The sequence below is a fragment of the Dama dama genome, chromosome 33 (assembly GCF_033118175.1).
Source record: "Dama dama isolate Ldn47 chromosome 33, ASM3311817v1, whole genome shotgun sequence".
Classification (NCBI taxonomy): domain Eukaryota; kingdom Metazoa; phylum Chordata; class Mammalia; order Artiodactyla; family Cervidae; genus Dama; species Dama dama.
The window spans coordinates 70123188-70138375 of record NC_083713.1 but is presented as its reverse complement, the minus strand read 5'-3'; the positions used below and the strand labels follow the sequence as shown (position 1 = coordinate 70138375).

The 15188-nt window shown below is 42.8% G+C and overlaps 1 protein-coding gene across 1 annotated transcript in view; it reads left to right on the top strand.

Annotated features, from left to right (window-relative positions):
- The window catches only part of CCDC93 (coiled-coil domain containing 93), a 106653-nt gene that overhangs the window by 60557 nt on the left and 30908 nt on the right, over positions 1-15188 (top strand). The window contains exon 12 of the mRNA XM_061135466.1: positions 11229-11345. Coding sequence (XP_060991449.1) covers positions 11229-11345 — 117 coding nt within the window. The remainder of the gene's footprint in view (positions 1-11228; positions 11346-15188) is intronic.

Here is a 15188-nt window from a genome sequence, read left to right as displayed (position 1 = left end):
CCAGGTTTGCATACATGCCTGTCTGACTTTGAAACCAATCTGTGGCAGGGTAGTGTCCTCAGGGGGCAGCATGACAGCCTCCTTGGCCATCCTTAGTGTCTGCCTCCCAGGCTTTTTTCAGTGACAAAGCCTCTTTAGACTCTCCCAATGTCTAACCACCCACCTTGGGCTGAGTGGAGTGAAGAAGCCAGGTCATTTTGGAAACTAACCACAAAAACAAGTAAAAAGGAAAATGACACAGCCCAGGGACTCACACTGAAAACTAAGCTACTGAAAACTGGAATTTTCTATTTGGAGTATGTGAGTGGTATTTCATATCACTGGAAAATGCCACATTGAAATGTTCTCATCCAGCTCTCCAGAGTGTAATATCCTAGCCAGAAGACGGTCAACATCTCAATCTTATTTTAAGATGAGGCATTTTTAGGTCATCAGGAGACTTATTTTTAGAAGGAATTCTTTGTCTTGGTAGGTTTTGAATTTTTTTCCTATCCAGCAATTAAGAAATTCTGACACAAATTACTTCTGAGCTTTTGATTCTGAGAGTGGTTCTCTGGCAGTTTATCAGAAGCCTGTATTCTGTCTTGAAATTTCATTTTTCAAGAGCATTTGGGGCATCTCTTTAGGTGATTAGGACCTGCATGTAACCCCAGAGAGGTAATGGCCGTGGCCTGGTCAGGGATGCACATATAAAAACCCAGCGGAAGGAAAGTCTCCTCTAGAGAAAGCAGACAGCCACACCGGTAGGTGTGGTCTGCACTAGGGTAGGTTTTGTTCCCCCTCAGCCGTGGTCGTGTTAGCGCTACATGATGCAACCAGCCGAGAGAATTAACTCAAGTTCTGTCACTCACTCACCTCCAGAGTCGCCTTCTAGGAGCCTTTTGGTTGCAAGTGATAGAAACTCTGCCCGGAATGGTGGTATAAGCAAAAAAGAGCTTTTCTCAGCTCTCTGAGGGAGGCGGGGGTGTCCATGAATGCAGGGCCCCGGGGACTCACATGCCTTGTCATCTCTGCCCTTGAGAACTTGCCTCACTCTGCCTCTCTCTGTCACGTGGGGGACCTCACCGCAGACCGCGTCAGTCTCCAGCACCCTCCCACACCTGTGTGTAAGTCCTACGGAAGGTTCTCCTTTGTCGGTTACGGGCTTCCCTCGTGGCTCAGCTGGTGAAGAATCCGCCTGCAGTGCAGGAGACCTGAGTTCGATCCCTGGGTTGGGAAGATCCCCTGGAGGAGGGAAAGGCTACCCACTCCAGTACTCTGGCCTGGAGAATTCCATGGACTGTCTAGTCCATGGGGTCGCCAAGAGTCGGACATGACTCAGCGACCTTGACTTTCACTTGTTGGTTACAGGTCAGGTCACGTACGCCTCCTCAGCCAGTTGCTCTGGCCAGGAGGTGGGCTTGCTGATCGGCAGCCCCTCTGGAACAGGAGAGAGTGGAAGACAGTGATTCCGCAAAGGTAGGGGGTCATTGTTACTAAACCAGAGGGTGCTGGGCATTCGTGACGGCTGTACTGCCGTGGGCCTGTGTTCACAGAAGGTCCTTAGGGATTCTGTCTGACCACACTGGATGGCATTGACCCATGAGAATCCATGGCTAATATGCCATCTGGCCTCTTCATGCTCTTCTTTCTCTGCTCTGGTGTTGTATTTCCACTTAGTGTTACAAAGTCTTCTTAAAGAAAATTGCTGTAGTTTATAGGTATTCTAAGGCTTCAGCATGATTTCTCTTCTGCCAGAGAGCTGACAGAATTAACCCCTTAGATGGAATGATCGTTTCTTCAGCAAACATCTACGGAGCAGTACTGTGTCCCAGGCAATGTCAGGTATAAGACCGGGGACGGGGTTATAAACTCTCACTGAGGCACGGTGCTCTCCGGAGGAGCTCCTGGCTAGGAGTCAATTAGCCTGTAAAAAGAAGAGTTACAGAATAATGTAATTCATATGTTTTCAAATGGATGACATTTGCTACTTGATTGGTGTTGCCACTCGGAATGTCAGTATCTGCCCAAAGAGAAGTGACAGTTGGGTATTTTTGATACTGAACTTTTCTCCTGTTAATAGGCAGAATGGATGACTTTAAAATTGTACCGAGCTGAGGTGAGATGGAGAGTAATTGTTCAAGAGGGCTGGAAACTGGGTGAAGACACCAGTCCCCAGGACCTTGCCTGAGTCAGGAGCTCATGGGATGCAAAGCAAACAGGAGACCCTGGCTCTTCTAGAGAATCTGTCCTGAGCTGGAGCCAGTATGGTTTCTGATAAACTTAGGTGTGAATGTTTCTAATCTCATCACCTAGCCCCACCCAAAAAAAAACAAAACCATTTTTCTAGCAACATTGGCATGAAGGGTACAGGAGAGGAGCTGCTCTCTTGGGGCCCTCCTACTGCGACACAGATAGAAAAACCCAAGTTGGGATCAGGGTGATGAGGGCTGGGGAGTGATTTTTTAAACCCCTTCCTCCGAGACTCCATTTCTTCATATAAGGTCACAGGTACTAGACATGTCATATTCTAAATCTGTAAACTTCTGGAAGGCCAAGATTTCATCTTCCATCTCTGTGTTTCTGTTGCCTAACACATCATGTGTATATGCTCTGCTCAGTCATATTCAACTCTTTGTGACTCCGTAAACCATAGCCTACCAGGCTCCTCTGTCCATGGAATTTTCCAGCCAAGAATACTGGAGTAGGTTGCCATTTCTTTCTCTAGGGAATGTTCCTAACCCAGGGATCAAGCCCACATCTCCTGCCTTACAGGCTGATTCTTCACCACTATGCTACTTGGCAGAACATAACACTCAGCAGAAGCCTCTTCCCGTCATCCATCAGCCTCTATGGAGACTCACTCATAGACATTACGGGTAACTCTCCCTCCTATGGATCCTCTGATGTGTGGGTCAGCTCCTGTTGTCTTCTTCGTAGCACTGCTCACAAGGCATTATTTCATTTGTCTCTGCCTCTTTCCCAAGACTAGAATGTATACTGTCAACCAGAGCTGGGAGCATTGTATATCACCTTTGCCATAGTGGGGTTTTTATAAACATTTGCTGGAGGAAAGAAAAAGGAAGAAGGAACCAGAAGAGCATGCAAAACTCTCTCTTTCTCTGAAACAGTGAAGGCTTGGGGAGAAGGTGGTGGGTACAACACCTTTATTTATGAATGAACAGGTGTTACCTGACTAGACCGTGAGGGTCCAGAGGTGAGGTTTGTATCTTTTTCCACATTCCCAATGCCTAACACTTTGTCCCATGCGTAATAAGATCTGAGTAAAGGTTAGTTGATAAAACAAAGGGAAGTGGTGAGAGAGATTTAAACCAGTCTGAATTTAGAGATGAAGGAATTTCCCAGGCGGCTCAGTGGTTAACACTCCACCTGCCAATGCAGAAGATCCCTGTATTGAGGAGATCTCCTGGAGAAGGAAAAGGTAACCCACTCCAATATTCCTGCTTGGGAAATCCCATGGACAGGGTACAGTCCATGGGGTTGCAAAAGAGTCAGACACAACTTAGCAACTAAACAACAATCAAAAAACCCTGTAAATCTGGAAAGAATGATGCTAATAATATGTTTGTGTCTTAGAACTGCTCCAAGATTTCCTGAATTCTGACTAAGTTATGCAATATGCACAAACTAACAATGCAGAGAATGGTATTGTGGTATTCGCTAATGAATTGGCCTGGTGGGATTTTCCCAAGCCACACAGCATAGCTTATACCCTTTCAGGTTCTTTAGCAATTTGGATGAAGACATAGGAATTAGCTTCATCCGATTTAAATGTCATTTAAAGCTAGAAAAGAAAAGGTGGCTAATACATTAGAGAGTAGAATCAACATTCAAAAATATGTTAGACTGAAATTTTAAGCCCAAACTATTAAGTTTATTTTTTTAAAAAAGTAAGCATGAGCTGTTTTATTTCAGAAAAGTAAGTTATGCCAATTCAGGATTTGATGAGCATGCCGTCTGACCTGACATTAGCTTGTGTGGGTGAAAGTGGGATGTTTTGGGTTTTGTTCATGCCTCTGCTCACCTTGGCACCCAGACTTGTGCTTCAAAAACTCAGCAAGGCTGCATGAATATGAGTCTTTGAAATTCATGGTATTTCATTAGTGGGAGTCAAGAATATTGAAAAGCACATTTATGTATGCTGTTTCATTAATGGGAGTAGAGTGTAGATAAGGAAAAGTGGGAGGTCCCATCCCTGTCTGCCATGTTCAGATTCCATCAGGATTGCTTGAAAAAGATTATGAGCTAGGGTATGTCCAGGGAAGAGCAGCCAAGATGGTGAAAGGAGCTGACATCTTCTTGTAAAGCTTGGAATGCTTCTGCATTAGAAAACTTGAACTGTTATATGAGAGTGATTACACTTTATCTCTGTGGCTTCAGGGAGAAATGAGCATGTGTGTTTGAGTTTGCATGTCTGTTTCTGGTTTTCATTTCTGCTGACTTTTGTTCATGAAATTATGTGTGCTTTTGATTTTTGACTGTGAGTTCATTCTGCTTAGAAATTTCTCTGTCGAGACCCTGGAATTGGAGCTCTGTTCTTCCAGAGAGGATTTTCTCTTGCTCTAACATGCATCTGGGCATACACAGCTCAGGCCCATTGTGCATATAGTAGGTTTTTGGTATCATTCAGGTAGTATGTGCGTTTAGACTATAGAACTGCACAAGGGCAAATCTGTTCTTACAGAATCTCATTGCAGACTTTTTTTCCTTCCTACATCTGTGCCAAGGATTATGCAAAGCAGTTGTTGAATTCTAAAAATCAAAGCTTGAGGTCAACTGGTTTTGGCAAATACTCTCAAGAAAAAGGACTTCCCTGGTGTCTCAGACGGTAAAGCGTCTGCCTACAATGTGGGAGACCTGGGTTCGATCCCTGGGTCAGGAAAATCCTCTAGAGAAGGAAATGGCAACCCACTCCAGTACTCTTGCCTGGAAAATTCCATGGACGGAGGAGACTAGTAGGCTACAGTCCATGGGATCGCAAAGAGTTGGACACAACTGAGCAACTTTACTCACACACTAAAGAAAAAAGCCAGCCTCCATGGGTACACATTGACAGCTTAGTGGCCATATTTTAATGGGGTTACATAGGAGAGATTCCTGTATTAGGAAGGTTCTGTTCAGTTCAGTCACTCAGTCATGTCTGACTCTTTGCGACCCCATGGACTGCAGCACACCAGGCCTCCCTGTCCATCACCAACTCCCGGAGTTTACTTAGGAAGGTAGATGTGTAGATATAACCCTTTGGGCCTCTTCCATTATGAAAGTATATAGTTTTAGCTAAAGTAATCATTTTTTGCTTCTCTTAGGAATTTACTCTGTTGAACTGGACTAATGTTATTGAGTGACATTTATATCTGGTTCCCCTTAGAATAGAAGCTGGAAACATCTGTCAGTTATTAGAAAACATTGAATCTGCACTAGATGCCATCTTAATCCATCCTGTCGTTTTGAAAGCACATTCTTAATCTGAAATTGTTGAATAAAATTAGATTGGCATTTTAGCCCTTGCTCTAATGTAAACACAGATGGAATGTTTATAGACGGTTGGCATTCTTTGAAAGACATTGGGCTTTTCAAGTAGAAATCAATTAAGTTACCCCAAGGACTTAATTTTTTTCTGTCAAGGATTTACTATAAAGCCCCTTCTATTCTCCATCTGCCCAATGTAGTCTCATCCTTTAAGATCCAACTTGGTCAGTTCCAGTTTTCTTCTGAGTAGACCCAGTGAACAGAATGTCAGGTGAGCCATACTGTTTCAGAGACCTGTTTCTGCCTTCTTTGGTCGAGTTCTTTTGGCTTTGAGGACAGTATTTGAAGGAAATGAACATTTTCAGTTACTTAACACAGAAAGTATGTTTGAAATAGAGAACAGTCAGCTTTCTGTTGACTAGATTAAGAACTCTCTTCAGTTCAGCTCTAGAATAAATGATTTTTTTCTGTTATAAAGCTGACTTCCCATTGAACAAAGCAGTTTGCATAGCACCATCTCTGCTGCTCCTGCTGCTAAGTCGCTTCAATCATGTCCGACTCTGTGTGACCCCATAGACGGCAGCCCACCAGGCTCCCCCTTCCCTGGGATTCTCCAGGCAAGAACACTGGAGTGGGTTGCCATTTCCTTCTCCAGTGCATGAAAGTGAAAAGTGAAAGTGAAGTCGCTCAGTTGTGTCCGACTCTTAGCGACCCCATGGACTGCAGCCTACCAGGCTCCTCCGTCCATGGCATTTTCCAGGCAAGAGTACTGGAGTGGGGTTACCATTGTCTTCTCCGAGCACCATCTCTAGACTTAGGCAAATGGAGGAAATTCGCAAATTTATATGTACTGTGAGCTTGTTCATGTGCATATTGTTCATTTTAATTGCACTGGAGAAATGTCAGATGTGGAAATGGCACCTAATATCCTGACATTAATGTACGTGAATGCTTTGCAGATGCAAATTTAAGGGACTGCACAGAGCAATGAGAATTGCTACGTAGCAACAAGAGAAGGGATTTTGAAAGCCCATGTTCGCTTGGGACATGTCCTGTTGCGACAGAGATGTTTAGTAGTAAGTTTGTATGGAGACTTGAGCATCCTTTCTGTGAACTACAAATACTTTCTCTCTGGTTGGTTTGAAGCTGTTGTCTAGTAAAAGTGGAATCAGAACACTATCCCCTCTTGGTGTTACGGATGGACCCACTGCACTGGTAGAGCTCAATGTTAATGAGGCTGTCCCAGTAGGTGAGTTAGCTGGGCCCCTTAAAGTAACAGTGCTCAACATTTTTAGTTTCAAGAGCCTATACAAACTCTTAAAAATTACTGCATGTTCATTCACTCCGTCGTGTCTGACTCTTTGTGACCCTATGGACTATGACCCACCAGGCTTCTCTGTCCATGGGATTTTCCAGGCAAGAATACTGGAGTGGGTTGCTATTTCCTACTCCAAGGAATCTTTCCAACTCAGGGATCAAATCTGCATCTCCTGAGTCTCCTGCATTAGTAGGCAGATTCTTCACCACTGAGCCACCTGGGAAGCTAAAAATTACTGAGAAGGTCCTAAAAGCTTACAGATTAATTCACTTACAAATAATAATGACACGTTAGCATCAGAGCAGTGATACCGTCACATGTCATATAGCAGCTGGAAAATTTCAATGTATGATCATGAGAGAATGAGAGAAAAAAAATCATATCTTAGTATCATTGTGAAAAGGATTTTGACCTCAAAGAACCCTGAAAGGATCTGAAAGAACCATGTGATTGAAAATTAAAGTGAAAGAGAGCAGGAGAGCCAGTGAGCCTGGAAGTCCTCTTTCCAGATAGCAGGATAGCTACTGGTTTTCCTGTAAGAAAGTTTCTTGAAAGTGTCAGAGGCACAGATTCAAACAAAGCTGTATGTGTTGCCAGATACACTGATAAGAGGGTGTGAAGCTAGGTGAAAAATGTAGTTGGGACCTTGGCCATAAAAGCAGTTTACCAGCAGGAAAGCATGCTGAGAATTAGAGACATCATCCAACTCAGAGGTACAGAATAGCCCTGAATGTGTCCATCCCTACCCCCTCACCCCTGCGGACTGGAGAAAGCCTTGCTGAGAGGTGACTGAGACGGGGATACTCTGCAGCCCACTTGCCCATAGCTTGGCCTGATCCAGAGGCAGAAAGACAGTCGGAGGAGGTCAGGGCAGTCAAGACATCCTGACGTCAAACCTAGAGACACACCATAGGGGTAGTCCCTGTGTGGGGGAGTTAATTCCATTTCAGATATCAATTAACCATGAGATAGAAGGTTTATGTAAATCTGCTCATAAAGTGCCGAATAAAATGTTCTGAGGATATGCCAGTGACATTTTGGAAATCAATATCAAGGAATCTAAGATGGAGGTTAAAACCCAAATGTGAAATTAACTATTTAAGAAGAAAGCTACTAAATATATAACAAGCTCAGTGGACAAATTGATAACATAGTTCAAGATGACGCAGTCAAAATGGACAAGATTTAACTGGTGAGATTGCATGTGTGCATGCTCAGTCACGTCTGACTCTTTGTGACTCCGTGGACTGTAGGCCTTCAGGCTTTTCCATCCATGGAGTTTTCCAGGCAAGAACACTGGAGTGGGTTGCCACTTCCTTCTCCAGGGGATCCCTGACCCAAGAGTCAAACCCCTGATCCTGTGTCTCCTGCCTTGTCAGGTGGGTTCTTCATCACCAAGCCACCTGTGAAGCCCAGGATATATCTTGTTGGTCCCTTATGGACTGGAACCTGGTGGTCTGGAGTCAACAATGAGAGAGTGAAAGAAGGAAAGAGGCTAACATTCCCTGGGTTATGCAGCCGGCTTGCACGCTCCAGGGAATCAGCCAGAAATAGATATATATAGAGAGAGAAAGAAAGACACCGGTACCCAAGCTCTGATGAAGCAAAGGTGTTTTAATCAGCATGGTGTGGGCATACATACTGTCTTACAAGGTAGTTTTTCTCAGCAAAGATAAAGATTAAAATTCCAGACTTACAAAACACAAGGTGCTCCCTATTAAAGAGAGAAGAGGGTACTTATCACCATAATGAGAAACTAACAAAGGATTACTCAGCCCTAGGAAAGGCGTGCCTCTCCTCCTAATTCTTGAATATTCAGGAATTAATAAGGACCAAAGGATTCCTGACAGATCCAGAACAGCACACAGGAAGCCCCTTGTTAAATGCTTCCTGACAGTAATTAATTATAATTATGTTTCTGACAAGTGGCTTGAAAATCGAGAAGTAGTGCTCTTTCCTTCCCCCGCCTTTTTTTCTTTTTTTTTCTTTTAATTTTTTTTCTCCCATTTATCTTTATTAGTTGGAGGCTAATTACTTTACCATATTGTAGTGGTTTTTGCCATACATTGACATGAATCAGCCATGGATTTACATGTGTTCCCCATCCCGATCCCCCCTCCCGCCTCCCTCCCCATCCCATCCCTCTGGGTCTTCCCAGTGCACCAGCCCCGAGCACTTGTCTCATGCATCCAACCTGGACTGGTGATCTGTTTCACACTTGATAATATACATGTTTCGATGCTGTTCTCTCAGATCATCCCACCCTCACCTTCTCCCATAGAGTCCAAAAGTCTGTTCTGTACTTCTGTGTCTCTTTTTCTGTCCTGCATATAGGGTTATCGTTATCATCTGTCTAAATTCTATATATATGTGTTAGTACACTGTATTGGTGTTTATTTTTCTGGCTTACTTCACTCTGTATAATGGGCTCCAGTTTCATCCATCTCATTAGAACTGATTCAAATGTATTCTTTTTAATGGCTGAGTAATATTCCATTGTGTATGTGTACTACAGCTTTCTTATCCATTCGTCTGCTGATGGGCATCTAGGTTGCTTCCATGTCCTGACTATTATAAATAGTGCTGCGATGAACATTGGGGTACATGTGTCTCTTTCAGATCTGGTTTCCTCGGTGTGTATGCCTAGGAGTGGGGTGGTGCTGGGTAAACTGGTCAACCACTTGTAAAAGAATGAAACTAGAACACTTTCTAACACCATACACAAAAATAAACTCAAAATGGATTAAAGATCTAAATGTAAGACCAGAAACTATAAAACTCCTAGAGGAGAACATAGGCAAAACCCTTCCCGACATAAATCACAGCAAGATCCTCTATGACCCACCTCCCAGAATATTGGAAATAAAAGCAAAAATAAATGAGACCTAATTAAACTTAAGAGCTTTTGCACAACAAAGGAAACTATAAGCAAGGTGAAAAGACAGCCTTCAGAATGGGAGAAAATAATAGCAAACAAAGAAACAGACAAAGGATTAATCCCCCCTTTTTTTATACTCTCAAATAATTTTCAGAAATAGTTCTTCTTCCCTAGACTACAGGTGGTAAATATCTTGATGTGCCCAAAGTTACATTTTTAAAAGTTAACTCCAATTCGAAGAAATTCAGATAAGCTGGAGTATGTTAGTTGACATTTCCCAAAAATTTCAGGTGTCAGGGCTAGCTGTGTTGTAATACCAAATGCTTATTTTTTCTGTTTCCTTTACGGCCTCCCAGCTCACAAGATGGAAAATGATTTTCTTACCATTTTAGGCAGTCACATCCTGCCGGTTGTCTCCCACCTCCAGAGTCATTAAGCAGCAAAAACACTCATCATCTGTTAATGGTGCCTCTGAATTATTCAGGGAAATTCTTAACCAATATAAACAGTAACTATAACAATTCCTAAACAATTCCTCCTTTTCACATTTCTGTCTCTTCCCCATAACTTTCAAACTCATGATCACTGTTAAAACATGCAGGGAGAATCAAATATTCAAATAGTTTTGTTGCACTTGAGCTTCAGACCAGTGATTAGATTGGAATTGGGATGTTTCCAGTAAAGAAGGCAGTGTGGCTATAATGGGTGTTCATTGGCAGGTAAGTGAAGCTGTCTAGTCTGTGATCACCCGAGACAGGTTTTAAGGACTCCTGTTGGAATAGGGTCATCTTTCTTGTTTATTCTTCCTGGGGCTTTCCTCTGGGGTCTTGAGACAAGTGTTTGTTTGCATCATCTGTGCCAAGCTGCCTCCTTGTTTGCAAGGTTTCTGGGTATTGTTGCTACATTCATCTCATCATCCCAACCAGAAGTCTCTCCCTTCCTCCCCTCCAGTCCTGACAGTCTCTATGTCCTGTCCAGCTCTTCTTCTGCATCCTTTTATCATTTTACACAGTTTCAGGATCTTTCTCCTGGACTCTCTCAGCAACACTCACCCCTTTCAAATCTATCCTCTGTGAACACCAGAAGAACAGAAATAATAAATGGTCCCATGGATGGGGGAATACTTCGAAATGCGGTTTCTTTTCATTATAAGTGCTACTGAATGGTTAAACTCTTTAACCATATACTTATAATACTTTGATGAAAGTGAATCAGTTCATCATTTTTGAAAGCTCCAGAATAATCTCAAGTAGATATTAAGATGACTATGTTTTTCTTCATATTTGAGATCCTAATCCTTATGTAATTATCAGCCTAACCCATTATATATCCCTGCGCTTCTGCACATGCTGTTTGCTTTGCCAGAAATGTAGATTCTCTCGATATGGCCTTTGGTCATTGTGTCACAGTCTTCTCTGGAGTGAGTTTTACACAGGACCCCGGGGCCCCATGGGCTTGGTTGTGGCCATTTGCCCAGCAGTGTTCCTCCCAGATGAGGCAGGCTGATTAGCCCACTGAGGTGGGCTAATTAAATCCTTTGGTTCTTCTGTTTGTTTCCCACAGCAGTCTGAACTGTCAGCTGAAGAAAGTCCAGAAAAGTTAGGAACCTCCCAACTACATCGGCGAAAAGTCATTTCCTTGAACAAGCAGATTCTGCAGAAGACCAAACAACTGGAAGAGGTTGGTGTTTTCTTTTCATAATTGCATTCAGGTAAAATAAAGCCATTCGTCAAGAAGGGAGAAACTAGCAAAGTAGTCGAGATCTCTGTGTCAGAAAGATCAAAGGAGGCTGTAGAACAGGGGATCGATGCAATCTGGCCCTTGCGCAATCCAGCCTCCACCTGTATTTGTAAATGCATGCCTGCATGCCAATCACTCAGTCATGTCCAACTCTTTGCGACTCCATGAATGGTAGCCTGCCAGTCTCCTCTGTCCATGGAATTTTCCAGGCAAGAATACTGGAGTGGGTTGTTGCCATTTCTACATCAGGGATCTTCCCAGCTCAAGGATTGAACCTGTGTCTCCTGCACTGGCAGGCAAATTCTTTACCACTGAGCCACCTGGGAAGCCTGTTTTTTGTAAATATTAATAGTTTTATTGAAATATATGCATATGCATTTGTTTACATATTTTCTGTGGCTACTTTTTAAGCTTCAGTGGGAGAATTGAGACTACAAAACCTAAAATATTTTTCCACCTGGTCTTTACAGAGAACATTTCCCAGCCTCTGTTCTAAAAGAAGATCACAGGGCAAGAAGAACGTTAATTAATTCACACAGATTAGCTGAGCACCACTGTGCTGAGCACTGAAATAGGCCATGGTGGTGAAAGAACAACAAGTTATGATCTCTGCTCTCAGGGTCTGGAGGTAGTGATGGAAAGACATACGCCATCATTCTTTTCTGTCTCTATCAATTTAAATGCTTCAGCTGCCTTTTTTTAGATTATAGGGATAATCCAAGTTCCCTGTAAATAAACCAGCTACTATGGGACTGTATGAAGATAAAAATGAGACTCTCCTGGTACTCGTCCAGTCCCACTCCTTAAAGCAACCCACTTTTCTAGACTTTACAGGCTCTTAAATATGCTCATTCAGCTGGGTAAGGGGGTTGTTTGGTTATAAAAACTGAGTTTGGTTTTCACTTATTTTATCACATAGTAGTAGTAGTAATGGAGAAGGAAATGGCACCCCACTCCAGTGTTCTTGCCTAGAGAATCCCAGGGACGAGGGAGCCTGGTGGGCTGCCGTCTATGGGGTTGCACAGAGTCGGACACGACTGAAGCGACTTAGCAGCAGAAGTAATAGTAATGACTAAAAAGGACTTTTTTTTTTAGAGTAACTACAAGGTGCTTTTCATAATTAACTCATTCAGTTCACATAACATCCTTATGAAGGAGGTACTATTATTATTCTCATTTACAAGTTACCCGAGACACAGAGAGAAGTGAAGTAGTCTTGCCTGGGGTCACACAGCTTGTTAGCGGTGGAGCCAAGACTGGAGCATATAGCTCTACCTCATTCTTTCTGATGCTGCCTAGTGTGACATAGTATATATGTGCTATGGCTTATTTAGCCTGTTTCTCTATTCATAAAGGTTTTTTCCCAAGATTTTTTTTCCCAGTTGTAAGTTTATGCTATGATGAACATCTTTGTACAGTCATATTTGTGCAAATATATAAATATTTCTGTAAAATGGATTTTAGGAAGTGAAACTGCTGGATCAAAAAATACACGCATTTTCAGTTTTTCTAGAAACTGTCAAATTATTCACCAATTATTTTACTAGTTTACACTTCTACACAGAATAGTATGTGAGAAAATCCAGACTCTTTAAATCCAAGATGATCTCCTGTAAGGTCGTGTAGATCGAAGGCGACTGGGATACACCTGCAGCTTTAGTGGGAGCCACGGAGTCTTAGCCCACAGAGAGATGGGAGGAGGAGTACGATAAGGGAAGGAATGAAGAACATCTCATGGCCCAAAAGGGGGATGTGCTATAAAGGCAGAGAACAGGAAGGCAGCTAATAGCTAACTGGCAAGAAACCTGAGATTGAGGAAGGAGGAACCGAAGGATCTGTTAACCGGTGGGCTAAGTGTTGGGGGGTCAGTATAGGGGTTCGTGATGAATAAGAAGGTGGGGGTGGGAGAATCATGGAAGACTCCAGCAAGACAAAGACTTAGCTAAGCTACTGAGACAGTTCCTGTTAGAGAAAAGATGAAGGAAGCTCTTATTAGTTTAGTTAATTAAAGAGAAGAGAAAAATCTTCCTTTTAGCAAGTTCTTACTACCCTGCCAGGATCCAGCCCCCATGGGTCTTTGTTGGTGAAGCCTTCCTTGATGAGCAAGCTGACTCTTCCCTTGGCTTCCCCAGGCCTGTCTCTGACCAAGCTCTTCTCATACTTTAATCCTCAGCTTACTAGTTTAGCAACTTGAGGGGCAAGGTTTGTGCTGTGTTCTTTGTCTTCTACCGTACACCTCATTTGAGCAGAGCCTCGGGTAAATGTCAGACAGTGGGTGGGTACAAGGTTGGGGGGTGGTACAGGAAGGTGGGTGAAACAGGTGGGAAATGGAAGGATCTCCTCCTGGAGCTTCAAGAGTTAAACCATTAGGATTTCAAGAGAAAAACAAACTTTCTCCAGAAATACTCTCATCCACCAGTGATACCGATAGTTTAACAGGAGTCTTCAGTGCGCAGATGGCTCCCTTTGCAAAGTGAGAGGCCAAAGCTCCCAGCTTTCCTGATGTTTATCTTTTCTGCCCTCTGCTTGTGGTGACTTCCTGAGAGGCCTGGCTGGAAACACGTCAGTCATGAAGACTGGTAACTCGAAGCATGATTTAGGAGTAATGATGATGTAGGTGATGTAATTCTAATTACATCTGTAGGTGATATAATTCCGATAGGTTGCTTACAGGCTCAAACATGGAACAAGTTGAAAATTCCCTGGAAGTCCAGTGGATAGGACTCTTTGCTCTATCTTCTGGGGCCTGGGTTCAGTCCCAAGTTGGGGAACTAAGGTCTCACAAGCAGTATGGCACAGTCAGTAAATAAATGAATATATACTTTTTAATGGGCTGAGTTATTTTGAAATAATTGTTGAGACATAAGATATAATTTCTCATTGTTAATTTGTATGCAGGTAACAAACGAAGTGTCTGATTAGTCTAACTGTGGTTTTCTACCACATCCCCTTTTCAAAAGTAGAAATATACAACCCTTTGAGCTTTGAATAGAATATTTTCAGATATCTAAAAGTTCATAGACAGCATGGGATACACCTTTTTGGTAAAGAAAAGGGAAATGACATCTTTGAGATGTAAGTTTATGATTGTATAATTTTGTGCAGTAAAAGTAATTCACCTTCTTTCTATTCATTGAAGTCCTGACTCCTTTCTCCAATCTGGCAGTGTTTGCCTTCTCGTCAGATTTTATGCTAGGGCTTCCCAGGTGGCACAGTGGTAAAGAATCCCCCTGCCAACGCAGGAGACATGAGAGATGTGGAGTCAGTCTCTGGTTTGGGAAAATCCCCTGGAGTATGAAATGGTAACTCACTCCAGTGTTCTTGCCTGGGAAATCCCATGGACAGAGGAGCCTGGCAGGCTGCAGTTCATGGGGTCTCAGGGGGTCGCAAAGAGTCGCACGCTGAGCAGCTGAGCATGCACACACAAATTCTGTGTTAGATCCTTGAGTGCTTCAGTGCAGTTTGTATCCTATGAACCAGCAAGTTCATTAACTGAATTGATTGTAGCCATGTAGTAAAGTCAGACCTGAATTTGAATCTAAGCTTTATCAGTTACAAACTATGAAACTTTAGTGATTTACCCCTTCTGAATGTTTACGTTCTCATCTGTTAAATAAGAATAATGTCTTTTTCCATTGAATGTGAGAATTCTTTGTTAGGATTCATGCAGAATACCTAGTACGTCACCTGACACATGGTTGGTGCTAATTGAATCTAAAATGTCCAATTTGCTCAGCTTAAATCTTTCTGAGTTTCCATTATCTCGTCTCTGAAATGTGGATA